The 25,099-nt window shown below is 31.8% G+C and overlaps 5 protein-coding genes and 1 long non-coding RNA gene across 7 annotated transcripts; 5 read left to right on the forward strand and 1 right to left on the reverse strand.

Moving 5' to 3' along the window:
• The first annotated feature begins 25 nt into the window (after positions 1-25).
• On the forward strand, positions 26-3,150 carry LOC128883099 (uncharacterized). 2 transcript variants are annotated; one of them, XR_008458734.1, is made up of 4 exons: positions 26-560; positions 624-2,053; positions 2,100-2,382; positions 2,445-3,150. It is a non-coding gene; the product is annotated as an uncharacterized LOC128883099 (long non-coding RNA). The 2 variants fall into 2 exon arrangements; XR_008458733.1 differs by having other exon boundaries at positions 26-2,053.
• A 4,671-nt stretch (positions 3,151-7,821) lies between these two features.
• Positions 7,822-9,918, forward strand: LOC128882894 (GPN-loop GTPase 3-like). Its single transcript, XM_054134720.1, has 12 exons — positions 7,822-7,914; positions 7,997-8,105; positions 8,163-8,244; positions 8,306-8,355; positions 8,710-8,823; positions 8,875-8,938; positions 8,989-9,031; positions 9,079-9,168; positions 9,223-9,273; positions 9,333-9,393; positions 9,512-9,562; positions 9,612-9,918. The coding sequence occupies exons 1-12, from the start codon at positions 7,870-7,872 to the stop codon at positions 9,638-9,640; spliced, it is 789 nt and encodes a 262-aa protein (XP_053990695.1). The 5' UTR covers positions 7,822-7,869; the 3' UTR covers positions 9,641-9,918.
• A 1,737-nt stretch (positions 9,919-11,655) lies between these two features.
• LOC128882855 (uncharacterized) lies at positions 11,656-15,851 on the reverse strand. Its single transcript, XM_054134635.1, has 19 exons — positions 15,305-15,851; positions 15,163-15,251; positions 14,887-15,112; positions 14,742-14,817; positions 14,368-14,590; positions 14,208-14,302; positions 13,912-14,129; positions 13,582-13,743; positions 13,405-13,521; positions 13,216-13,345; positions 13,065-13,120; positions 12,931-13,004; positions 12,717-12,872; positions 12,573-12,673; positions 12,436-12,512; positions 12,266-12,358; positions 12,099-12,171; positions 11,915-12,049; positions 11,656-11,850 (listed from the first exon to the last, which is right to left on the reverse strand). The coding sequence occupies exons 1-19, from the start codon at positions 15,425-15,427 to the stop codon at positions 11,792-11,794; spliced, it is 2,283 nt and encodes a 760-aa protein (XP_053990610.1). The 5' UTR covers positions 15,428-15,851; the 3' UTR covers positions 11,656-11,791.
• Positions 15,852-16,207: 356 nt separating this feature from the next.
• LOC128882908 (uncharacterized) lies at positions 16,208-18,254 on the forward strand. Its single transcript, XM_054134750.1, has 3 exons — positions 16,208-16,630; positions 16,686-16,759; positions 16,811-18,254. Exons 1-3 carry the CDS (start codon positions 16,232-16,234, stop codon positions 17,817-17,819), a joined length of 1,482 nt encoding a protein of 493 aa, XP_053990725.1. The 5' UTR covers positions 16,208-16,231; the 3' UTR covers positions 17,820-18,254.
• A 464-nt stretch (positions 18,255-18,718) lies between these two features.
• On the forward strand, positions 18,719-22,271 carry LOC128882839 (ribonucleoside-diphosphate reductase large subunit-like). The gene is made up of 2 exons (XM_054134613.1): positions 18,719-19,593; positions 19,647-22,271. The coding sequence occupies exons 1-2, from the start codon at positions 19,426-19,428 to the stop codon at positions 22,089-22,091; spliced, it is 2,613 nt and encodes an 870-aa protein (XP_053990588.1). The 5' UTR covers positions 18,719-19,425; the 3' UTR covers positions 22,092-22,271.
• A 483-nt stretch (positions 22,272-22,754) lies between these two features.
• Positions 22,755-24,921, forward strand: LOC128882904 (carnosine N-methyltransferase-like). The gene is made up of 8 exons (XM_054134747.1): positions 22,755-23,550; positions 23,613-23,713; positions 23,820-23,920; positions 23,981-24,059; positions 24,126-24,234; positions 24,298-24,505; positions 24,657-24,736; positions 24,781-24,921. Exons 1-8 carry the CDS (start codon positions 22,822-22,824, stop codon positions 24,859-24,861), a joined length of 1,488 nt encoding a protein of 495 aa, XP_053990722.1. The 5' UTR covers positions 22,755-22,821; the 3' UTR covers positions 24,862-24,921.
• The last annotated feature ends 178 nt before the right edge of the window (positions 24,922-25,099 follow it).

Below are 25,099 nucleotides of genomic sequence, written 5' to 3' on the forward strand. Positions count from 1 at the left end.
AACTGAAATTAATCCTTACCCCTTAGTTTCCTCAGGAAGCAACATGAATTTCTTCTTCCTTTTTTTATAATTTTTCTCCCTTTAGCCGATGTGGCAAAACCAGATGTATTAGAACCTCACGAGTTTATTCATTTACGATCACCGACTGTCAAAAAAGTCAGATGTCTCGCTTCCGGTAAAGCTATTGGTGAAATTTTTGAAACAAAGCATCAATTATACGATATCGATCCCTAGAATGTACAGGAGTTGACAATGGTAAAAAAATAAAGACCGCTACCTAATGTTCATTCGTATAAGACAGCTAACACATCTAATATTTTCAATTGAGTTCTTACAGTTCCTACATCTTCCACTAATATGCTTTTGCATCAAATTACTAGCTTTGGCTGCATTGACGCGACTGGGTCTTTCTGTCGCATTGTGAGTTGCCTATAGGTAATGTTAACAAACAAATTCTAGCTAACTTATTCTACAGGCTAAATGAACTTGAAAACAATAAATTGAACATTGGTTTTAAAGAAATGTAAAACTCGACAAGTTGCATACTTTCTGTTTTCAAAGTATGTCTAGCTATACGCCTTTTGCGACAATCAAATGTCGCGGTCTCTGTACCGGTTTGTTAGTCATGGTTTAGTTGGAGCGCATTTTGTAGTCCGCCTTATGTTGAATCGTTCTTTGGTCTGTAAAACAACCCTAACCACACAATGTGTCACACGTGAGATAAGGCGATATTGTGTTCGGAGTCTGAAGAGTTTAAAAGTACTATGGTTTAGCTCAATTATTGAAAATTTGTTATTTTTCAATGTGTGATAATAAGCCTGTACTTTTTTTTTTATTATAAGCGCTTTGTTGCAGCTAGGGTATCGTCTTTTTCGCTTTTTTGTATAAAAGCGTAGGTAAACGTCAGCTACCTATGTTTGGTTAAAGCCTATACACTAGTTGCTTAATGAATGTTCAATTTAACAATGCGCATATTATTGCTCTTTGTCTAATTTAATCATATTCTTTATAAAACTTGAGTAACTGCAAACCTTTTTTTAATTTTCTTTTCTTCACTAGCATTTGAAAGGTTTTCTTTCCTATTGTTATCTAACAAAGAAAACTTTCTTTTTTTTAGAGTAATTACATAGTTGATTATATGGGATACTTCTGCATTTTCAATTAAGTTTCGTAGTGGATAATTCAATGATCTTAAATTCTTAACGCTGTGAGCGTATTAACTTTGTTTCGGCATTGCAGACAATAACGTAACTTTTAGTTGAATTTTTTTCGCTGTTATGAAAATTCGAGTGTGGGCATCCACTCATCCGTAGCTTCACCCAGATTATAAATATCTGTTTTTAACTTGTATCGCACCAACCTTAGGAACCACATAGTTTAATTTAGCTCATTCAAGCGTTTCGTTGTCCTAGATAACGTTAAAAAATTTATTGTAAAGTGCGAGTTCAAAATTAAGCGATTGAAATTATTATTAATATTGTTTATGAGTGTGTCACATCATAAAAAGAAGGCTGGTTGGTCGTTAAACTTTTTTTTTCATTCTCTATTTTTTAATTAACCTCTTTATCTAAGCTAACCTGTCAACGGTCATAGGTAGCTTTAACTCCTGTATGGTTTTTTCGGTTCATAGCTCTTATTCATTCTGAAAACGAAAAGGAACACGAAACCGTTACTGCATAAGGCATCCTTTCGGAGCTCATAGTTCGTCATAATACCTTAACCCTTGAAGGAGAGCACTGAATGAAACGAAGGGTTTCGTCGTTGCCTAAGCGGCTCTTCAGTAGAATTCGGTCTCAGGCTATTGCTAGGCTAATTCCATTCCTTGAAGCGGGATTACTCCGAAGCAAGGTCCCACCGTTTAAGTCTTGTTTGCGAGCTCCATCCATTTAAAGTCTCAGTTATCGACTGAATAGGAACACGAAATCTTAAATTTCTGATTTTTCTTCCCATTACTTCCGATACACTTTTTCTAGTTTTTTTATTCCCTTAGAGATTATTTGCTTACAACTGCTGACTTTTTGCGATGCTGTGATGCTTAGTAAACATTTTTCAAGTAAGTTTTTATTTTCTTTAAAAAACATCGCATTTCCAAAATTAAGTTAGCAACATATTGAGAGTATTCTTGAATAGTTGGCGAAAAAGGGCGTTGCTAAGGAGTTTAAAAAAGTCATTATGCATACTATTCATTCTGTTTCCTGTAACTCAAGTTGCGTAGGCCGTTTGACTAGGGCGTAATGTTTGTAGGATATGTGTAACGGGAATTTGAAATAATAGCATGTGTTCTGCTTTACCTTGGAATTTTCAATAATTCATTTGAATAGATTTTATAGGGTTTGCTTTTACAACTGGGCAGTATTCTGATGTATCTCAATTAAAGTAAAAGTATGAATTCTCTTTTTTTAATGTACCAATTTGTCTTTTTCTATCCTACTTATTATATTTAGTTTTTAACGTAGGATCAAACGAATTATGCTTGGGGGTTTTGACAATCATAACAAAAGTGAAAATTTTGAAAATGTTATATAACTACTTTTAACAAAATGTTTCAATTTTAAGAAATTCTTTTGAATGACGTTTCCCATTTCGATATCAATGGGCCATCCTAACCTGTCAGTCCTACAGTCAGTTGTTCATTCTTTTTGGTAATATACCAATACAAATGTCATTTGGTCTACAAAAAAACCCGCACGTCTCACTCCATGCCTGGAAGTAGACTAAACTCGTTTTCGTAACACGAATTAAGCTTTTTTTTTGATAAACTCATTTCATCAATTCAAGAAACTTTATCGTAGCCAATCATGTCTATTTCATACAGATTATTTTTTTGTAAATTGTTTTCTACAATTTTGAGTATTAGTCAGAGTACTGTTTATCTTATTCGAAATTTCCTTAAACTAATATAAATCAAAGCCTTCACAAATGGGCTTTACATTTTGTCCGAGAAAGTTGTAACTTACTTAAGTGGTTCATTGTATCAAAGTCTAACGATAATTTTGCGTATACGGATGAAGTAGTATTTGATAGCCAGTTTATGCCCGATTTGAATTTAGCCAATCATTGTTAAAACATTTTAGTTAAATGGAGAGTACTCCTATGAGCGAAATTCTATTTATGCTAAAATTGAAGAAACTGAAATAAAAAACGTCACACTCCACCCAGTCACACTGAATTGCAAAAAAATAACTTAATATTTTTAAACTATTCATTCACAGTAATGATAATCTACATTCTAATGTGGATTAATTGAATACTTTCAGTCAAATTAGTACATTACGTTTTTCATTATTAAATACACGGCAGAAATATGACATTATGATTGTATGTCTTTCTAAATGCTGCGAAAGTAAAATAAATATTAATACTTTTAAAATTGCCTTAATATGACAACACTCCATGCATGCCGAAAGTTTTAAAGTTTTAATGAGGGTCGAATATTTCCAAAATTCAAAATGTTCCATTTTTCACAAACTACATTAGTTTTTTAAGTCAAATTCTGTTGCGTCAATGCTTTATTGGTGTTATGTAATCACTTCCTTCTTTATAAATTGTCTAATTTGTAGTCTGTGCTTCAGTCCACGCAAAGCGGTTTGCTTAATAGAAAAAATCTTATTGTTTTTAATAATCTAGTAGTTTACTAGAAATAACATTCTGCAAATTTTGACTAAAAGTCATAAAACAGAGTATGTTGACCAGTGCACGCACTAGTTTTTTCTCCAATTGTTTCGGTTTACAAATTTTAATGGTACGTACATGAATAACGACCAACTTCCGTTTTTTTTATTTATCAACAAAAATTGTTGCATATAAGACTAACACCATTTCATCGATGCATTACCAGAGATAAATAATTCTGTATAACCCTTAGAATTATGTAGAAAACAATAATTGAACAAGAATAGCTTTAAATGTATTTCAAAAATTTGTTACGAACTATAGCCTAGAAAATATGCGATGAAAAATTTTATTTCAATTTATTTACTCCTAATTACAATAGAATTTAGTAGTGAGATTTAGAAACGTTAAAACATTATCAACGTTTTTGTTAAACATCTACTCTTCCTAATGGGTTGTTGTTAAAATAAAACATTTTTTCTTGTTAGACACTGTGGTTACTCAAAAAAGTAATATAGAAAAGAAAAACCCGTTTAAAAGAAATCGTTATTTATAATGTGCTTTTTAATACTCCTTAATTTTTGAACGATCTAAAATTGTTCGGAGCAACCATTTTTTTAAATAAATTTCTGCGATTGTACCATCGCAGATACAGTACTATTTGATCATTATTTGATTAAAAGTTACGTCTGCTTGCGTATCATGAACAGGACAATCATGTAAGCATAAACTATTGTTCCTACATCGGTTTCCAAGTGGAAGGTTAAAAGCATAATTTACAGTTGTAAAAATTTTGAACGATGCTTTTTACCTTTGAATCTATTTAAAGTGCATCATATGGTTGTCTCTTTGTATAAAAAAAATGATTGGTTATGTTGTAGTTTATGTTTTTAACTGAGATAACTCTTTGTTCCTTTTTCATATAAATTTGTATCGTTTATTTTTTTCTTTTTTCAAAATACAATAAACAATGAGTCGCTTTATTTCTCCATCCTTTTCACAAGACACCGTTAAACTGTCTTACAATGAAAGTCAGGATTATCAGTGTAAAATATTAAATTGTAAAAACCCGTATAAGCCTTTTGAAATTCAGAAAAATAATGCTCTTCGCGCAGTGTTTCTAAAAAATGTTTCATTGCTTTTGTTAGTAGCTCAGACAACAGCAGTGGTCACAACTATGCACTATTCTCGTCAAGTTCATTCAACTAATGACTCCAATGTTTACATTAATACAACAGCTGTTTTTTTTTCAGAAATTATAAAATTTGCAGGATCATTAAGTTTTTTCTTAATAGAAAATCATTTGAATTTAAAGAAGTCGTATGCAATAATTTATACTCAGGTGTTTTCTCAACCATATGAATTTGTTAAAATTTCCATTCCAGCTATCCTTTATACCTTGCAAAATAATCTTACTTTCATTGCATTAACGCATCTTTCACCCGTTACCTATCAAGTAACGTATCAGATGAAAATTCTGACAACAGCGCTACTTTCTGTTATATTATTAAGAAGAACATTAGGCTTGCGTAAGTGGGTCGCTCTTTTCGCTTTAACTCTGGGTGTTACTTTGTCTGAATGGAGTTCTATAAGACCTTCAAGTGCGCATGCTGTTGCAACCACTACTCATCAGAATCATTTAATCGGTTTACTAGCCGTATTTACTGCTTGTTTAACCAGTGCACTTGCAGGGGTTTATTTTGAGAAACTCATTAAAAGAAACAACTTCTCAATTTGGCTTCAAAACGTTCAACTGGCCTTTTTTAGCCTTATTTTAGCTGCTTTGGGTATCTATATGAATGATTACGATTTAGTAAAGCAAGGAGGTGTCTTTCAGGGTTACAATACCCTTGTGTGGACTGTCGTTTTATTAAATAGTTTAGGTGGTTTAATAGTGGCCCTTGTTTTGAAATATGCAGATAATTTGTTGAAATGTTTCGCAAATGCTTTAGCTCTTGTTTTCTCCTTATTTATTTCAATTTTTATTACCAAAAGTACCGTTTTTTCTTTTTCTTTTTTTCTTGGAGGTCTTCTTGTCATAACTGCTTCATTTTGTTATTCCTTGAAATAATTTCCCCAAACATAATTTTAAATCGTTTTGCCAAATAAGTAATATGCAATAAACTTTTTCTCCAACAAACGTATTCATGACTAACCAACCATTGAACCCGAGTTATAATAACAAAATCAGTTTTACCCTTAGTTTTTTTGATTTGTCTACAAACAATCGTTTTACCGGAAAAGGTTGTCTTAAAATGAAATTACGTTAAAAACGTATACAATTTTTTTTTTTTGTTCTTGGTACTTGATAAAATTAACTTAACATGTTTATGTTAACATAACAGATATTCATTACTTTTATTATTACTTTCGTGTTGTTTAAGACCCATTTCACATAATTGTCTCTTCATCATTTTTCTTTCTTTCTCTTAAAAAATTGTTCAACTGTCTTCATGTTCTAAAGAAAACCATTTTTGTGAAAACGTTATGCTTTTTTTCAGTTTCCTTTACAAGCTTTCAAGAATCCCTAAAAACTTCAACACCCGAAATCGAAGCCACCCACGTCTAAAAAATTGGATGTTACAAAAAAACAGTTGTATAAATTTTCTTTGATTTTTTAATACAACATCAATACAACGTACTGTGCAATTTTTTTCGAACTCGGGTTCAAAGCAATATACAGCGTTAACGTATAATAATGGACTACATTGTCTAATCTTTGTATCCATTTGTTTATGCAAACTTCATTTCTTTTTTTCCTTGTGCATATTTCTTTTTTTTTTTCTTTGTGCATATTTCTTTTTTTTTTTTCCTTGTACATATTTCTTTTTTTTTTTTTTCTTGTGCATAATTCTTTTTTTTTTTTAATGTTAACTTGAGAAGAAAACCGTGTATCTTAAAAATGTTCACGTTTTCTGATTCTAAAGAATCAAACAAGGTATCATTACGCGAGACACCTTATGTAATTTGTTCACGACAAAAACAAGTGAAATATATCAAGTTACTTTCGACTACATGAATAACAAAACTAAAAATTTTCCCGTTTTCGTAACAAAACTTATCTCAGTAGTTTATAATTTTAATTCATAAAATAAATAAAAGATTAACTAAGGATAGTTATTTTGTATTTCTACTTCCCTTACCCGTTATTGCATTAAAGAGGGAAACACCATTAAACAATTGTTTTACTTAATATAACTTTGTATATTATAAAAATAGTGAAATTATAAAACGATAAATAGCACAAAAGTTTTTAAATAAATCAATTCTATTTTTTTTTCCTGCTAAAAAAAACATTTCAAAATTATAAAATATTTTAGCGACGATCCTAGTGGTTAAAAATTCTTTAATGTAGTAGTTTCTTATCCTTTATAATAGTTTTTCTAAATGAAAATTAGATGAGAAAAATTTCTGATTCATTTTACATACTCGTCTATAAAAAAACAAACTCGATTATTAGGATAACGAAGGTAACACGTCGTTTATTTATTAATTAATAAAAATTATCTTTTGCGACCCTTTTTTCTAACCTTCATTTTCTCCTTTTTGTTAAGGTAATACGTTGCTGAATTTCTTTTTCACTAAGGGTATTTTGAAAATGAGAGAAAAATTGCTATATGTTTTTTTTTGGAATTTACTCACGGTTTCTATTGTATCGTGGGTAACGCTACCCCATAAAATAACAGCAAAAACAAGAGTCGTCTTGTTATTGTCATTTTATGTAACCTCGTAGCCAATGCCTTTAAAACACTCCTTTTTTTCTTTCAAACATTGTTGGATAAATTTTGTTAAAAATTACCATCGTAATTTGTTTTTACGACGCTTTTTTTTTTAAAGTAACAATTGAACATTGAAGAAGAAATTTATTTTCTAGTTACGGAATGGAAAAAAAGAAAACCTTATTAAAAGTTTATATTTAAGTAGACTTGTGAAACTTGAAATTCAAAACTTAAAAGATCATAAGGTTAAAACTTGTTTTATAGTACTATTTCTGTGATGAGTAACGTATGTTCCATTAAAAAATGCTGTTTTGTTAAATTGTTAATGAAAAAACATTATTGCTGTTAATCACCTTTAATATATTTGTTCTAAATTTATTGTTACAATTAGCGAAATTAAAAAAGCTTGAATGAGAAAACAGTTTCTAAAAAGTTTTTAAAAAGATTACAAGGGAAATGAATGATAAAGAGGTTTTCACAAACGAAACAAACAGTATTCGCATCAGCATTCTTCGCCTAGATTTTCTGATTAAGCGGAATGAAATTTGCTCAATTAGTTATTGGTCCGGCGGGATGCGGAAAAGTAATAATGAATTCGTTTTGAGTTCACTTATCAAGGCTATACGTTACTTTTTTTCTCTCTCTCTCTCTCTTGCATTTTTTAGTCAACATATTGTCAAATTTTACAAGAACACTCTGAAAATCAAGGAAAATCATGTAAAGTTGTAAACATGGATCCAGCAGCTGAAATTTTTAATTACCAATGTCAAATCGGTATGGTTAGGTGCCTTTTATTTAATTTTTTTTTTAAAGTTTTCTTTAAACTTTAAGATATTCGTGACCTTATATGTGTTGATGACGTCATGCAAGAAATGCATTACGGTCCTAACGGAGGTCTTGTTTACGCTATGGAGTATGCCATGATTTTTAATAACCATAACAACTCGTTAAAAAAAAATTGTTGTGTTGAATAGATACGTCATAGAGAATCTTGATTGGTTAGAGGATCAATTAAATTATTTTAGTAAGATATGTATTATCCCTTTATCGTTAATAAACAATACCTCGGCTTTTTTTTATCTTTTGTTGCATTTTATGTGTATTCTTTTGCGTGTTTTTCGTCTCTTTAAATTAAATATGTGAATTTTTTTAACTGTAAATATTTCATTACTTGCATCAATTTATTTCTTATGATTTTCTGTACTTTTCCCATTTTTCTTATGAGTGTTCTGATTTAATCATTTTTAAAATGGGAAACTATTTTGCATTTGACAAACGAAATACCTCAGATGACCTTGCTTTTATTCTCACTTGATGACATTTCGTTTCGAACCATTGAATTCTCATAAGTATCGAGACTAACTTTTTTTTTCTTTAGTTGATGATGACTATGTACTTTTCGATTGCCCTGGCCAAATTGAACTTTACACACATGTTCCTATGATGCGTCAATTGGTAGATATATTACAACGATGGGATTTTAAAGTTTGCGGTACGTTTCTTGTTCAATCCCTATATTTTTTTTTTAATGTTTAACCTTTAGGCGTTTATTGTTTAGATGTGTCTTTCATAACGGATATACCAAAATTCATTGCAGGAACATTAACGTACAACATATGAAAAGTTTTTTTTTTTTATGTCCAATACTTTATTGCAGAGTTTTAAGCGCTATGATTTTGTTAGAATTACCTCACGTTAACGTACAAAAAATAAAGTTAAAAGAATGTTTTTAAGAAAATAAATTTAGGTGCTAACAAAATGCGATCTTATGGATGATGAGTCGTCCATTTATGAAATCCTGGATGCTGAACCCACCCATTTAATGCAGGAATGTCGTGTACGTTCCTGTTTGTATTCTTTGGGCTTTTGTAATGTTTTCAAAACATTTCAGAGACACATGCCTGATCGTTATCGCAAATTAAATGAAAGAATATCTGAATTAGTAAGTTTTTTGATACTTTATTATATTCTCTTTTTTTTGAATGAACAATCTTTTTCCAGTTAGAAGAATATAGTCTAGTTTCCTTTGTACCCTTAAACATAAGCGATGAGGATAGTATAGGTAAATAAAATGTATTTTTAGAGTATTAACAAGATAAAATATTGACGTTTTTCTTTGCTTTTAATACGTACTATAACAACAATTCTTATTTCATATAATAACAAATGTTATACTACAGCTTGTGTCGCTCATACAGTTAATAACGCTATACAGTACGGCGAAGACTTAGGTAACATGTTGGAACAAATGCTTGTTGCAACGTTGCTGTCATTTCGTAGAGCCCAAGGCCGATTTCGATATATCATAAATTCAGTAATTTGTCAATTTTCATTTCAACTTACTGGTATAAAACATTTTTTTTAACGTTTTATCTATTATTTAAAAGGAGGCACAAGCCGGCATACAGTCGGTCTTTTATTCTTACATTGTTTCTTTAATTTTACTACTGTTGAATTATTTTAAGTTTTTGCTAACAAAATTTTATGTATTGAAATAATCGACAAAAGCGATTGCTTGTTTCAATAAATATTTACATTCACAAAAGGATTTAATGAAATGATTTATTGTTCAAGGAAATTTTTTCAGTTAAAAGAGATTTAAAAAAAAAATAATTTTAAATTTTTTTTTGAAATACTACCTTTAAAACAAGTTCAAATCATTATCATTTAAAAAAAAAATATCTTGATATTATTTGACGCAAAAATACATTATTGTAAATGCATAATTTTAAAAATTGACCAAAGAAACAAATTTTTGTTTTGTTTCAATAGTATAATTAATAATTCAAAGATAATACTCGTTGGTTATAGAGATATTCTTTTTTTTAATTCATCAAAAAATTATTAGTATCAATATAGCAGCATTCCTGTTGTTGAAAAAACTATCATGCTTAAAAGAATATTTCGACTAACTGTGGAATTTGTTTTGATGATGAAACACATTATTCTGTGTAAATTTTAGAGTTTTGTCTGTATAAACGTCGAGCACTCGATCACTCGACCTAAGCACTGGAAGAAAACCGAACAATACAATTATTAAAAAAATGGCGCTGCACCTTTCGAAACAATGTTTTGTAATAGTCTTTATAGGTTACCATATGTTTTTGTTAAATGTACTAGCTTTTCCGAAAATCTTACAAGAACCCATTTTAACATGTTACGATGGGTTCACATTAAATGAAGAAAAGAAATGCGTTAAAACTATAAGTGAACCCCCTAGGCAAGTTTGTCCACCACAAGATGGGGAACTAGGAAGAATAGAAAATGGAAAATGTCGCATTCGGCTACCTGTACTAAGAAGATGTTCGAAAGAAAATGAAACACAAACGGAGGATGGAAATTGTATGTATACAATGAAATCACCACCGAAATATTTTTGCCCAGCTGGATATTTAGATGATGGAACACGTTGTTCCCGTAAAACTATTGGAGAAATGACATACCATTGTGCTAAAGGAACAAAAATAGGAAACCAATGTGTTGAACTTGTGACACAACCAATGCTCATAACAGAAACATGTCCTAATGATAGCAGCTTGATGGATGGGCGATGTTGGAAGGTCGTCGAGGTATTTGACTGTAGCGGTAAAAATATAAAGCTAGAAGAAAAACGCAACGGGCGTTTTTCTTCACTACCTTTAAGACATTTATCTGAACAATCACCTCCAAAAGGTTTTATATTAGAGAAAACGTTAGGTTCTTCATCCAACAACATAGATTCTCTTGTTCCAGTAACAGCTCCACATATTTTTAGAGTGCGAGTGAAGTCGCAAACGTGTGAAAAACTTGTAGAAGTTTCTCCTATTGTCATGAAAAAATGTCCAGAAGGATTCATGGAAAGCGAGGCATCAGAAAAACCACTTCAATCACAGTGTATTAAGGAAATATATTCTCCTCTTGTAGCCCAATGTTTGGAAGGACATAAATCTTCTAATGTTTGCCCTGTAAAAATCAGCTTCGTACCAAAACAAGCTCGCTGTCTTAACGGTTTTCTAACGCGAAAAGAGATTTGCGAAGATACTATTGTCGTTCCGGGAACCAAATATTGTCCTGCTAATTTTCAAGTCGAAAACGATGCTTGTATTGGTTTGATAGATGCTCCTTTAGAATGTCCTAACGGGTTGGTCCTAACGTCAGACAATCTTTGTGTAGGTGAAAAAGTGTACACACCGATTTCGTATCCCGAAGAATACCCAGTGGAAAATTAAATGCATTTGAAGTATTCTATTAACTATACTCAAAGTTCTACTAAATAGATTGTACCGTTTACAATTGGCTTTGAAGCAAAACACTTAATCACCCTGTTCTCTACAACGTTTCATAGTAGTATTTTCAATTGTTTTATAGAAAAAAGTTAATTTATAGCTTTGTTTTTTTTTTAAATCATCTTTTTAGAGAAAAAGAAAACGTGTCGGAAAAAAAAAAAGGTTAAAAACATAAGAAATCAGTTGATAACATTTTTAAGCTTGAACTGCTAATTTAATTAGGTGTTCCATAAAAACTTTCAAAGAAACGTCATCTATGTTTTAAAACAGGGAAAGTAACATAAGGAATTGAGAGAATTTTAACATCATAAGTTGTACCAGTTATGATAAAGTTTGATCCGGAATCCAACATCGGTTCGCAACCTGCTGTTTTGGCAATGAAAGTATTATTTTGAGTGTTATGCGTTGAAGAAGGATTCACTTTAGCTAGCAAAAAACGTGCTTGACTTCCACCTAATCAATTTTTTCTAGTAGTATTGCAACGTCTTTATTTTTAAGTTACCTGCATTGCAACAAACAAATTTAGGTGCAGGGAACCGATCATCTAACAATTCCTTAGCGTCTTTATGAGGTGCCTAAGCCGCAAGAAATAAAGATTGAACAATTTGCTTAAATGTCATTAATTGTATGTTAATAAATCGAAAAACTTTGTATACGAAAAAAGATTACCTGTAAAAATTCTTGAAAGTTTTGATAATCAGGATTCTGATCGTAACCTTGCTCTTTCCAACTATGGATCACGTCCCCATGCCATATGACAATCTTTTAAGGCCAATTGTAAAATTTGATTATGAGAAACAAAACAACGCAATATGTTTTGGATACATTTTAAACCTTACGTGAAAAAAAGAATCAAGTAACAAAATAACGTCAGGCTTTAAGGATTGAACATCTAACATAACAGGTTTTGGAGGAGCTAGAAGAAAAGGAAAATAGAATTTGAAAATAATGTTTTATCACATTATGTCGTTTTTACATTCAAATGTATATTGGAAAAGAGCTGGTTGAATCATGACAAGTGAATTTAATATGTTTTCGCGAAGTAAAATTGTTCGATAATATGCAGTTTCATCTGGACTAAAAAAAAAAATAATTTTTAAGTTTTCCGTGACCAACTAACCTAGCATTAAACGTTTGTAAAAAATGAGAACGGCGTAAATGATACATAAATTGAGGGTAAATAGAAAATTCTTGACTTAAATGGAAAGAAGAAGGATCATTTTTTTGGTAATCAGCGAAGCGACTAACAAGTCGTATAAGTTTACGGTCAAGCCATCTATAGAAAAAGAAACTGTACTTTAGAAGAAAATACATGTTTCGTCATAAGAATATACTTTAGCACATCAGCACATGGTTCTTCTTCTGTTTTCAAAACACCCAAGCGAGCCATCAAAACCGCAGCAGCCTCCTAGTCAGGAATTAATGAATTATATAGGGCAGTGCCAAATTATTTTAACTAAAGTCCTACTTGATCAAAACCATTTCCAACATTTAAGACATCCGATTCAGCAAATCGATATGACACTACGTTGTAAAGAATCAGAACCCACGCACATAAAAACAGACAATAAACAAATGTTTATGAGACAAAACATTTGGAATCAGATTCAAAATTTTACCAGTAGTGACACGTAAGCGTACACGACCACTTGGATGGTGGTAAAGAGTTTGAAATTGAAGAAAAGCTTGTCGGGTTGGAGGATTTGAGGGAGTTTGAGAGGTTGAGTCGAAATAAAATGCTAATGTAGTCTTTAGAAAATACAGTGTATTAGCGCTAAACTAATTAATGTTAGATTATATGACAGTACACGTTTATCTAGAGCAGGAATAATCCATTCACAAGTATTTCCTTCACCTAAACATAAATCTCCAACTTGAACACCCTTTTTTCGAGAGCTGGAACAAGCTCCAATAGCCCCGCAAACCTTGGTATAATTCATTTGAAAAAACGGATGGAATAAACAATGGGGATTTCAACCTCTTACCTTAATACTATTTGAGCATAAAACTTCTAACTTCCCATTATACGCATGCTGCATATATCCGTTAGCGTCAGGTTCAAAAATTTTATTAAGGCTATCTTTAAAAACATTCATGCTAAAAGAGTCACTCATAACCGTGTAGCCTCCTGTTTTAAGACAGCAGACCTAGAAATTTTCAAATATATTAAAAGTCAATACTTAATCGGATGATATAAACCGTGTGCCAATCGGCTTGAAAATGAAAAGCAACATAAATACAGAAAACTGATGTGACTTTGTTGCTAACGATTCTTTATTTAAAGTGGCTTCAAACACTATCAACTAACAACTTACTTTCATTTCATGAAGGCCAACTTGATCTAAAGAGCAAGCAAAAATATCAACGGCATGACCTGCGTTAACAGCACGTTGAGCAAGTTGTGTATAATATTCCACAGCTTTTTTAACATGTTTGGCATGCGGAGTTTCTTTTAATAAATCAAGATGATGGCGTATTGGGGTGCTTAAGGGAGTGTCGACAATAGTTCCTGGTCCTATTGTACATAAACCACCTAAACAAGAGAAGATAAAAAAACATTAGTAGACCGTTTTTTGTTCTGATAGCAATTGAAAAAACAAGTTTTGCTTACCAGTAAACAGCATTACACGTCCACTATGTTGGGAAGCACATCCCTCTAAAAGAGCCAAAGCAATACTTAAAGCAGCCCCCGTACAACGCTCAGGTCTAAAAAAACAAAAATTTAGTATTAAACCTGAAGGTGAAAAAGTAAAAAAAACAAAGATCGACACCTATGATCAGTCGGCGTTGGCCATTGATCTTTTTGTAGGTTATCCAAAATAGCGTTAAACGTGAATTCACATTCAGCAATTGGTAGTAAAAATCTTCTAGCTGCTGCACCACCCGCTCCTCCGCGAGGATCACGGGAGGTTAAATTTAAATGTTTTTGGACTTCTTGAGGCGAAATGTCTTTGTCACCCCGGAAAACATACGATTTCGGGCATTCCAAAAACCCTTTATTAAACAAACAAACAAAATAGTTTTAGCGCTACAGAAGTAAAAACCTCAAACATCCCATTGAATAATAAATGAAGACAATAAACCGACTTTAAAAAAATCATGCTTGCATTGTCACTCTTTCAATTGTTTTAAAAAACTACCTTACCAAGCTCATGAACATAACACATTTTACCAAATGTTACCAAGCCAATTGAAACGTCTTGCGGAATAAAATTAATTGTCTAAAAAATATCATAACAATCGAAGAAAAAAAACTGTTTTTTTTGGCTCAGTGAAAAAGATTATTTAACTTGTTGAAGAGTATCCTTAAGTGTGTCAAGTTCTTCTTGATACAAACAGGTGTCAATCAAAAAAACAAAACTAGGGGGTGAGATATGGCCTGATATTTGTAATGGTAAAATATAGTCGACAGTTGGGTAGAGCATTTCAGGAGGTGGTCGTTCTGAAATGTGGTCCGCATATTTCGGAGGAAAATTGTTTCGAGTGCCAGAAAATGGGCAAGTCCAAGATTTCACCCTGACAAATTTTTTTTGATGAAAAAGACAAATATGCAATTCCTTTCTTACCTGTAATCGATAGGGCAGTATGGGTTTAGAATACACCCTGATTGACGACATCGTAGAGGTTCGTATTCTAATTGAGCATTGTTAATATCCTAAAATACGACATGGTGAAAAATCAAAAAAAAAAATTATCACATTATGTTACTTTAAAAGGGGTGTATAGACAACTTAATGGAATTTCTAATTTATTAGAGTCTTCACGTGTTTGTGGCCACACATTCCAAGAAAACCGAATACCGGTTTGATTTTCTAATTCTATGACGTCCATAATTTAAAAATTAAAAGATAATTTTCAAAAATTAGGAGCTGTGGTAATTTAAAATATAAGAATATTTTAAAAATAAATTCAGCAAGTGTTTAAATTATAAAAACTAATCCCATGTATTTCTCGATATATAAAAAAAATATAGTGAAATTGAAGGTATAGTTATTTCACACGAAAAAAAACTAGACGTAAAAGGCACTACTCCGTTGATATCAGAAGACAATCAGACATGTAACTTATTGCTTTTATGCTCTGTCCCGTAGTCGAAATAAAACCGTATTGAATCTAAAGAAGTTACTGTCGAAATTTGAAACTCCGTAAAAAATATTAAATCAAGTTTTTCGTATAGAGATTTCTTTTTCAAATCCCAATACATCAAAATATTTTTTTACATGTCAAACTTAATTTCTATCTTTTTTCCTAATAATAAGAAAAGTTCCAAAAAAACAATGGAATGACCAATTAAAAAAATTATTCAAGATGAGAAGTTTACACAATGTCAAAATAATACTTTTGTATAATGAAATGTGTAACTAGAAAAAAACTTAATAACCCAATGTTTCCTTGATATATTTTAAGATGAAAACAATTTTTTTTGTATTTTAAAAACAAATTGTAGTTTTTTTTTAAATAAAAGTAAACAAACGCTTTGAAGCTGAAATGTTTAAAAAATTTAATTTAATGAAAAAGTGTGATCGTGAATTTGTACGCATGCCTGATAATATTAGCAAATCAGATCTTTTCAGTTGTGGATCTGTTCCGCTGAATTCTTTGAAGCGTTAACGTAGCTACCCAGCATACACAAGAATGAGTCCCTACTATCAATATGAGGAACAAGTTCATACAAATCGTAAAGATATGATGGTTATGCCTGTTTATAGTGAAAATGAGGAGATGCATAATTCGAATCGTTATACTGGATTTACGGAATATGGAATGTCTTCATGGGTCAAGCAAACACCTGATAATCAACCCATACAAAACACTTCAGTGCCATCATCCTACACAGAATTTATAAATCCATCCAATCTACCAAATCCTCTTCAAAATTCTTCTACTATTAAACCGACAATCATGAAGCAAAGGGGCCCCAATAATGTCCGCTATCAACCTTTTCAAATAACCCAAACTTCACTTACGCAACAAGATACTTTATCTTGGTTCTGCACTCAGTGTAATTACCCGATGATATGTCGTATTCGTCTGGTACATTTTAATGGTTTTTTTTTGCATTATAATCTTCAGTTTCTTTTCTATCTAGTCTCCATGTTATCACCTTATATGTATATCTTGTTTTCTCCAAATTTGTACTGAAAAAAGCAACAAATGTTTTTGGTAAGCAAACACTTTCAATTACAATCGAGCTATTATTTGATCACACTTTAGTTGTTCTTCTGTTTGCTCGTTTGCCGAGGCTTTGCATCATCAGGATGAAGTCTTTACATGCTCAGGATCATGTTATGGATATAAACAAAAAGTTAAAGGTCGTTCTTTTTTAAATCAAGTGTCTCTTAAAGCCCATGAATTATTTTTTCATATGGGCGAATCGAATGAATGTTTATCGAATCAGGAAGAGGATCCGCGTGCAGCGGCTCCAGTAGACCTCATGAATGGTGCGCATCAATATACTGAATCAACATGTGACCCGTATAGTACGTCTCCATCTATTTCTGGAGAGTTACAAGGCCAAAATACCACAACATACGTACCTGAGCTACCTTCTGAAGTAATGCCATTTGAAAAAACGGAAAATTTAACACCGATTCCACCACAATCGACTTTCAATTTACGGCATTCATCGTCTCAATATACAGAAGTTAATAAGGCTGTATATCATGATACTTGTATAACCGATATTGACGTATCCAATCCTCATTTAAATAATTCTGTACGAAAGGATTCAGGTTCTGCTAATTATTTAAGTAATGAGTGTCATCAATATATAAATGAGTTTAATACTGTGAGACGAACAAATCAAGGCATTCCTTTTACCGAAGATCCACGCGTCAATTTTAGGAATTCGAATCCTCAATTGATGCATGCGTCAATGTCGGGAAGACACATTCAGTGTACAGCTACCCCAGATCCTCCAAACGCTGAATTCATCAATCCAGTGACTTTATCAAACATTCCTTACCCGACTATTCACCAGAACTCGCAACCTACTTCCTCTACGGCTGCAACACAAAATTATGCTCCTGTTTCGTCTTCGTATGACGTGTCACACAATCTATCGACGACTTTAAATATTGATCCACCTAAGAAAACTTTTTATATGTCATCTGAGGTCATGCACCCAACAAATTTTAAGAACATTTCGAATCAACCAAAATCAAATTTATCCATTGTTTTAGACAACTCTAATCAACAAGCAGACTTTGAATACTTATTTTGATCATTATCATCAAATCGAATTCCCAAGATACTCTTTCCGCTTTGAGTTGACCGTTATAGAACGAGTCAAGCTTTTTTTGTTTTTTAAATTATAATATGAAGAAGTGCACAACGACAAAAAGTGATACAAAGAACAAGGTTTTTTCAATTTATTTTTATTTATCTTCAATGTGTGAACTGTTCTTATTAAGTAATCTATTTTTTTCTGAATTCATATACAAAGTTTCTCAGCTTACAAAGTATATTATTTATGATAGCCAATTTCTAGAATAAAATTTTACTTAAAATTTTGGTCATTGCAAAACATTTTTTTACATTAGCCAAGTCTTTGTCCTAAGTAGATACTAGAATAAAAATTGGAGATTATTTGAATTCGTGGTATTTCTTTTTTTTTTTTGGTGATCGATTATACAATATGAGAAGACTAACTGTCAGAGTGAAATTGAAAAAATATTTTATCTCATGTTACTACATAAAATTACAAAATAGTATGGCTTTAAAAAAAAAAATTGTGCTCATGATATGCATAGAATGTAAGTTGTTAATATTTTCTAACCTGGAGATTTGAGAAAGAATTCTAATGTTAAATTTTAATTGAAAACTTATAGATAACGTGATATCAATTTTTTTTTGTATTAATAATAAAGCTGTGTTACGGAGGACAAAATGCTTAAATCATACATTTAAATATCTTCTAGTACGATAAAATTAGTTCTTTATGACTCGAATAATTACTTTTCAAATACTCGAACAAGTATTTTTCAATGACTCGAACAAGTATTTTTCAATGACTCGAACAAGTATTTTTCAACGACTCGAACAAGTATTTTTCAATGACTCGAACAAGTATTTTTCAATGACTCGAACAATAGATGGTTGATTGGTTAAAGAATGGTTTTCCGACCGTTCGAAACGTTTTTAGCAATAGGAATGAAGAATTACGCAGACATGTTTTATATATAAATGTTTTTATAAATATTAACCATTTTTAAAGTTCTTGTTTTTTCGAAAAATATCTTTTGTGTATACAATTGATTCAGGATATAGCTTTTTTTAAATTAGTTTATTTGCTCTAACAATTTATTCAAGTTTTTTAATCAGGGTCTAGCCTGCGTAGTACAATCCCTGCTTATTTCATATTCATATATTGTATTAAGATGTGGGACGTTTTTAATAAACAAGTTTAAAATTTTTACATTGATAATTTTTCTTCGAGTGTTTCGAATTTTCGATTCCTTATTTTTACGGAACTTTAATCCGTTCTACAGAAACCTTTTAATTTTTTATATACGACTTGAATTCTACTGTAAAATAAATGTATACATATTTGACTCTCAATTTTCAAAAAATGGAGCTACCATCGGATTCCTATAACATCTAATAGATGACAGATTTGCAACGTCCCTGTACATGTGAATCGGAAATGTATCTCTGATGAAAACTGAATTCAGTAATCCTAGTTATTATATAGTGCTATAACAAAATGTTTTGTTACAGTGCGTCCAATTTTTTTTTGTGTTTCTTTATCAAAAAATTTTAGTATAGTAGTTTTGTAGAACATTTTTAATTTTTTGTTGTTAAAAAAAAGAACATATATTTTTATTGATATGCTCGATCCAATGAGTACAGAGCTAAAAGTTATGTATGTGGTTAACCGTACAGGAAAACGAGAACCAATAGCTTTTGATAAAATTTTATCTCGAATTGAGAAATTGTCTTTCGGATTGCATTCTTTAGTAGATCCAGCAATTGTAGCTAAAAATGTTATTAATGGTGTAAGTCGTATAAAAATTTTGTTTACTATCATTTGATTGAATGTCATTCCTAGATGTATTCTGGAATAAAAACCTCAGAGTTAGACGAACTAGCTGCTCAAACGTGTGCTTATATGGCTGGATACCATCCAGATTTCTCTAAATTAGCTGCTCGTATTGCTATTTCAAATCTTCACAAAAATACGTTAAAAGACTTTGACAAAGTGATTGAGCAGCTTTACAATTGTAAAAGTGCTATAGGAGAACCAGCTCCTTTAATCGCGTTGGATGTTTACAATTACATTAAAGAAAACATTTCTCTACTAAACAATGCCATTAATTACGACCTGGATTTTGAATATGATTATTTTGCGTTTAAAACTCTTGAAAGATCATATTTGTTACGTGTTGATAATATAATTGTTGAGAGACCTCAGCATATGCTTATGCGCGTGGCTTGTGGTATTCATTGTGGAGATATGGACAGTATACTTGAAACATATAAGCTATTGTCTGAGAGGTACTTTTGCCATGCAACACCTACCCTTTTTAATGCAGGAACGCCTAATCCACAAATGTCTTCTTGTTTTTTAATGACAATAAAAGATGATTCAATTTGTGGTATTTATGACACTCTTAAGGATTGTGCATTGATATCCAAAACGGCTGGTGGTATTGGGTTAGCGATTCATAAAATCAGAGGTTCTGGTGGTTATATTAGCGGAACAAACGGAAGATCTAATGGTATCATTCCTATGCTGAAGGTTTTTAACGCAACAGCACGATATGTAGATCAGGGAGGTGGTCGCCGAAAAGGTTCCTTCGCTATATATCTTGAGCCATGGCATCCAGATATCATGGATTTTCTAGATCTTAGAAAAAATCATGGTTCAGAAGACGTGCGCGCTCGTGATCTTTTTTATGCTTTATGGATTCCTGATCTTTTCATGAAGCGCGTGGAAGCTGACCTGGAGTGGTCACTTTTTTGTCCTAATGAGGCTCGAGGTCTCGCTGAGTGTTGGGGTGATGAATTTGAAGCACTTTACACAAAACATGAAGAGGAAAAACGCGCCTATACAACATTAAAAGCACAAACACTTTGGTTTGCCATTTTACAAAGTCAAATTGAAACTGGCACGCCTTACATGCTTTATAAAGATGCTTGCAATAGAAAGTCAAATCAACAAAACTTAGGAACAATTCAATGTAGTAATTTATGCACAGAAATAGTTCAATATACTTCGCCTGATGAAATATCCGTGTGCAATTTAGCATCTTTAGCTTTACCCCGTTTTGTTGTCCCAGAAACGAAAAATGAACAATCAACAGAAAAAGAAGAACAAGAACGCTTGACGTTTGATTATAATAAATTGTACAATGTTACGAAAATTGTAACGCGAAATCTTAACAAAATTATTGATCGTAACTTTTATCCAGTACCCGAAGCAAAACAATCAAATTTTCGTCATAGACCCATTGGTATAGGAGTACAAGGACTTGCTGATGTATTCCTATTATTAAAAGTTCCTTATGGTTCGCCAGAGTCAAGGAAAATAAACCGTTTTATTTTTGAAACAATATATTTTGCTGCGTTAGAGTCAAGTATGGAAATCGCTAAGGTTAAGGGAACTTATGATTCATATCAAGGTTCACCTATAAGCAAAGGACTTTTGCAATTTGATATGTGGAATAATGAAAGAAAGGACCAGGGTTTGGATCCTATACAACTGTCGGGTTTATGGGATTGGGATTCTTTAAGATTAAAAATAAGAGATTATGGGGTTAGAAATTCTTTGCTAGTGGCCCCTATGCCAACCGCTTCGACATCTCAATTATTAGGCAACAATGAATCTTTTGAGCCATACACATCAAATATATATTGTAGACGTGTTCTTAGTGGAGAGTTTTTTGTGGTGAATCCGCACTTATTACGAGATCTAATAAGTCTTGGCTTATGGAATGAGCGTTTACGCCAAGTTTTAATTTCATCGAATGGATCCGTTCAAGATATACCGGAAATACCAGATGAAATGAAGAATTTGTACAAAACTGTGTGGGAAATCAAGCAGAAAACAATTCTCGACATGGCTGCAGATCGTTCTCCTTTCATTGATCAATCACAGTCATTAAATCTTCATGTTTCATCTCCTACGTTTGCGAAATTGTCATCTATGCATTTTTATGCATGGCGTTTAAAACTGAAAACTGGACAATATTATTTAAGAACACAAGCTGCAGTTGATGCAATCAAATTTACCGTAGACAAATCTTTTTTGAAAGAACCAACAACCACTTCTCTAGTCTATCCAACACAACAACATGGTGTATCAATATCACCTAAACATGACGTGGAGTTATCCAAATCAGTGGATTTATTTAATAACAACAAGACTCCAGTACCTAGAAGTTTCGTCCAACCCTCCCTCATACCGCACAGGGGCACTGGTATGACCTCTGTGGCATGCCCAAGACGTGTGTCTGGAGATAAGAATGACATTTGCTACTCTTGTTCAGGTTAACATGTATGTCTATATGAAAGAGTACGCGGTATTCTATTTTTAACCAGTAGCATAGAGTAATTTTTAAAGAGAAACAATTCGAATTGAGTGGGTAACACGATTTAAGCTAACATGACAGAACATCTTTATAATAAATGAATTTCTTGATAAAAGCGGTTTTGCAATTTATCAATCACGCCGTTCTATACTTTAAGTTTTTTTGAATACAAAGCCGTGAATGAAACTAAAAAGTATATAGCATGTTCTTTTTTCATGATTAGAAAAGAAATCGTGAGGAAAGTTGCAAATACAATCGCTCTATTTAAAATCAAAAAATAACAAATGTGTAAAATTTTGTTCTAGTTAAAAATATTAGAACGATATCTAGTGAGTTTGGTTATATAAAGATTCTTGCTCCTCTGTTTTTAAGCGTCTGGATTTAGAATTGAAGTAGGTACGTTCGATAGTCTTTTCATTAAAAATTAATCTTTTTTAATGAAACAATAACTCGATTTTATTTCGTTCTATACAATAGTTTGAACGATTCATCAAAATTCTTAAGAATACTTTAAAAACGCTGGATTAGCTTTAGAAGTTATGACCAAGCATTTTTGTCCTATTTAAATTCTGTTTAGAGAAGTATTTCAAGATATCCTTGACAGTAAAAGTTTACATTATATTTAATTCAACTTTTCAAGTGAATTAAAACATTTGCGTAGGGAATTCACATTTAATATAACAATTTCCTGTAATGAACAAAAATCGTTTAGTACCAACCGGGGATGTGGGTGAAAATGCTGATAACAATCAAATATTTGTGGGATCCCCTTTAGAGTATCAGGCATTTTTAAAACCTAATGTTAAACCGGAAGAAGAGATTATAGACGCATGTAGCGATGAACATTTAGAAGCTAATGATTCAGCGGAGGAAAAACATCTTAGTAGTGTGTGTAATTTTTTCAGCAAATATGCGTTGCACTCCATGAACGATGTGGCTCGAATGGAAGAAAATTTTCATAGCTTGTCAAACGATGACCAACTCCTACTTATGGAAAATATAACAGATCGAATTGATAATATTAAAAAATGTGTGTTAGCGAATCAAAAATTTCTTAACTTACTTATTTCGGATCAATCTCAATGCTGCCATATAGAACAACATGCTGAATCTTTAGTCAATCAAGAAGAAAGTAATGAAGATGAAAAGACCAAGCAAAAGAACTGTACTTCCATTTCTTCCAAATCTGTGGATACCAGCCTGGAAAATTGCGATTTTTATACTTTAAAAGAAAATTTAAAAGACACATGTGATTCAGAAAAGTTAGAACATGAGATATCTCTTCCAAATTGTCATTTAAAGGATACGAAACCAAACATCCATCATTTTCACAATTATGAAACATCCGAATTCATCCGTAATAATAATATATCAAAAGTTCGAAGTACTTTACGACAATTCGTTCGTGATTGGTCTACTGATGTATGTGATCCATAATTCTGTGAAAAAAATAGTGTCTTTGCATTATTATAAAACCTTTCTAGGGAGCTGCAGAACGTCAAACTGCTTATTTGCCGCTTTTAAATGCATTAGAACAGGAGATTCCTTTAAAACCCTTTATTGAAAAAAATAAAAGGCTACCAAGGTAACTGCTTTTTTTTTTTAAAACTCAGTTTTTTCTTATGAACATGATCCAATTTTTATTAATCATGAGTTAAAGTAGTTATCAATTTGGCTCTCTGCCTTCGTAGAGTCTTATGTCCAGGAAGTGGACTGGGTAGACTCCCATTTGAAGTAGCCAAAAGGGGTTACGGCTGCCAGGGCAATGAATTCTCATTTTTCATGTTATTGGGTAATGAGTAACGATTTCAGTATAAGTAGTAATGTTTACAAGAGGATAAATGTTATTCAGGTTCTAGCTTTGTTCTAAACTCAAAAATTAAAACAAACTCGTTAACCATTTTTCCGTACTGTTTATGTACTTCAAATCGGTACAGCTAGAAATTTTTCTAGTTATCTCTCTTTTACAATGCATATCATGTCCAATACCTTCGCAGAATGCGTCATGAAGATCACCTTGTAGCTGTCAAAGTACCAGATGTTTGTCCCCTTGATTGGATTCAGGTTGGACATGATTTTTCTATGTGTGCTGGAGAATTTGTCGAGGTACATATGATCACAATACTAATGAATTTAAAAAAAATTTGTGTTGCTTTTGTTCATTTTTAGGTGTATTGGGAACAAGAGAAACAATGGGATGCAGTTTTAACTTCTTTTTTTATAGATACTGCTAAAAACGTATTTCAGTATATTCGAACTATAGCACGACTATTACCACCTGGAGGTTTATGGGCGAACGTTGGCCCTTTGCTTTACCACTTTTCAGATATGCCTAATGAAATATCTATTGAAGTGTCATATGAAGAAATTCGCTCAGGTAACTCGCTTTTAATTATTTTAAAAAACAAAGTTATAATTGCTGTCTTAGCGTTCATTAAAAAAATAAAATTAGAATCTATTCAGTTTTAAAAATAAAACTGGATACAAACTTTCCTTATGAATCTAATGTTTTTTTTTCTAATATTTAGTTATTAAAAAATATTTTACTATTTCAAAAGAATCCTGGATAAAATCTACATATACAGTCAACCCATCATCTATGATACAGGTATGTTTTACCAACAAAAATTTCCATCCTTACTCCTTACTTAGGTGTATTATAATTGTATTCATTTTATTGCTATTCGTAATAATATACCGTTTGAGGGAAAGTCCAATGTAGTTTACGAGTAAAATTATCTCGCAATCTAGTAAAATTCGATTGCAAACGAAATTTTCTTCCATTTCCACTTCTTCATATAGACATTTTTTTTTAATCTATTTTAATAGTTACTTGTTTGTTAAATACAAAAAGTACAGCCAGTTTTTTTATTTTCTTGTGTGAACCGGAAATATTGACAGCTTTAAGAAACAATGGTATTTTTAAAGTAATTAGACCGGTCATGCACTGTATGTGAGTAATCTAATTTTA

The sequence above is a fragment of the Hylaeus volcanicus genome, unplaced genomic scaffold (assembly GCF_026283585.1).
Source record: "Hylaeus volcanicus isolate JK05 unplaced genomic scaffold, UHH_iyHylVolc1.0_haploid 12197, whole genome shotgun sequence".
Lineage (NCBI taxonomy): Eukaryota > Metazoa > Arthropoda > Insecta > Hymenoptera > Colletidae > Hylaeus > Hylaeus volcanicus.

Bases quoted from the DNA above. Each gene is read 5' to 3' on its own strand.
- LOC128882894 (XM_054134720.1), top strand. From the start codon at position 7,870: ATGAAATTTGCTCAATTAGTTATTGGTCCGGCGGGATGCGGAAAA. The intron at 8,106-8,162 runs GTATGGTTAGGT...TTAAACTTTAAG, and splicing joins TAATTACCAATGTCAAATCG to ATATTCGTGACCTTATATGT. The intron at 8,939-8,988 runs GTACAACATATG...ACTTTATTGCAG, and splicing joins TTCATTGCAGGAACATTAAC to AGTTTTAAGCGCTATGATTT.
- LOC128882855 (XM_054134635.1), bottom strand. From the start codon at position 15,427: ATGGACGTCATAGAATTAGAAAATCAAACCGGTATTCGGTTTTCTTGG. The intron at 13,346-13,404 runs GTACTGTCATAT...TATTTTCTAAAG, and splicing joins TTCCTGCTCTAGATAAACGT to ACTACATTAGCATTTTATTT. The intron at 11,851-11,914 runs GTACAACTTATG...TTTAAAACATAG, and splicing joins ATCAAACTTTATCATAACTG to ATGACGTTTCTTTGAAAGTT.
- LOC128882908 (XM_054134750.1), top strand. From the start codon at position 16,232: ATGAGTCCCTACTATCAATATGAGGAACAAGTTCATACAAATCGTAAA. The intron at 16,631-16,685 runs GTACATTTTAAT...TTTTCTATCTAG, and splicing joins TGATATGTCGTATTCGTCTG to TCTCCATGTTATCACCTTAT. The intron at 16,760-16,810 runs GTAAGCAAACAC...ATCACACTTTAG, and splicing joins AAAAGCAACAAATGTTTTTG to TTGTTCTTCTGTTTGCTCGT.
- LOC128882839 (XM_054134613.1), top strand. From the start codon at position 19,426: ATGCTCGATCCAATGAGTACAGAGCTAAAAGTTATGTATGTGGTTAAC. The intron at 19,594-19,646 runs GTAAGTCGTATA...TGTCATTCCTAG, and splicing joins CTAAAAATGTTATTAATGGT to ATGTATTCTGGAATAAAAAC.
- LOC128882904 (XM_054134747.1), top strand. From the start codon at position 22,822: ATGAACAAAAATCGTTTAGTACCAACCGGGGATGTGGGTGAAAATGCT. The intron at 23,714-23,819 runs GTAACTGCTTTT...CTGCCTTCGTAG, and splicing joins AAAAATAAAAGGCTACCAAG to AGTCTTATGTCCAGGAAGTG. The intron at 24,060-24,125 runs GTACAGCTAGAA...ATACCTTCGCAG, and splicing joins TGTTTATGTACTTCAAATCG to AATGCGTCATGAAGATCACC.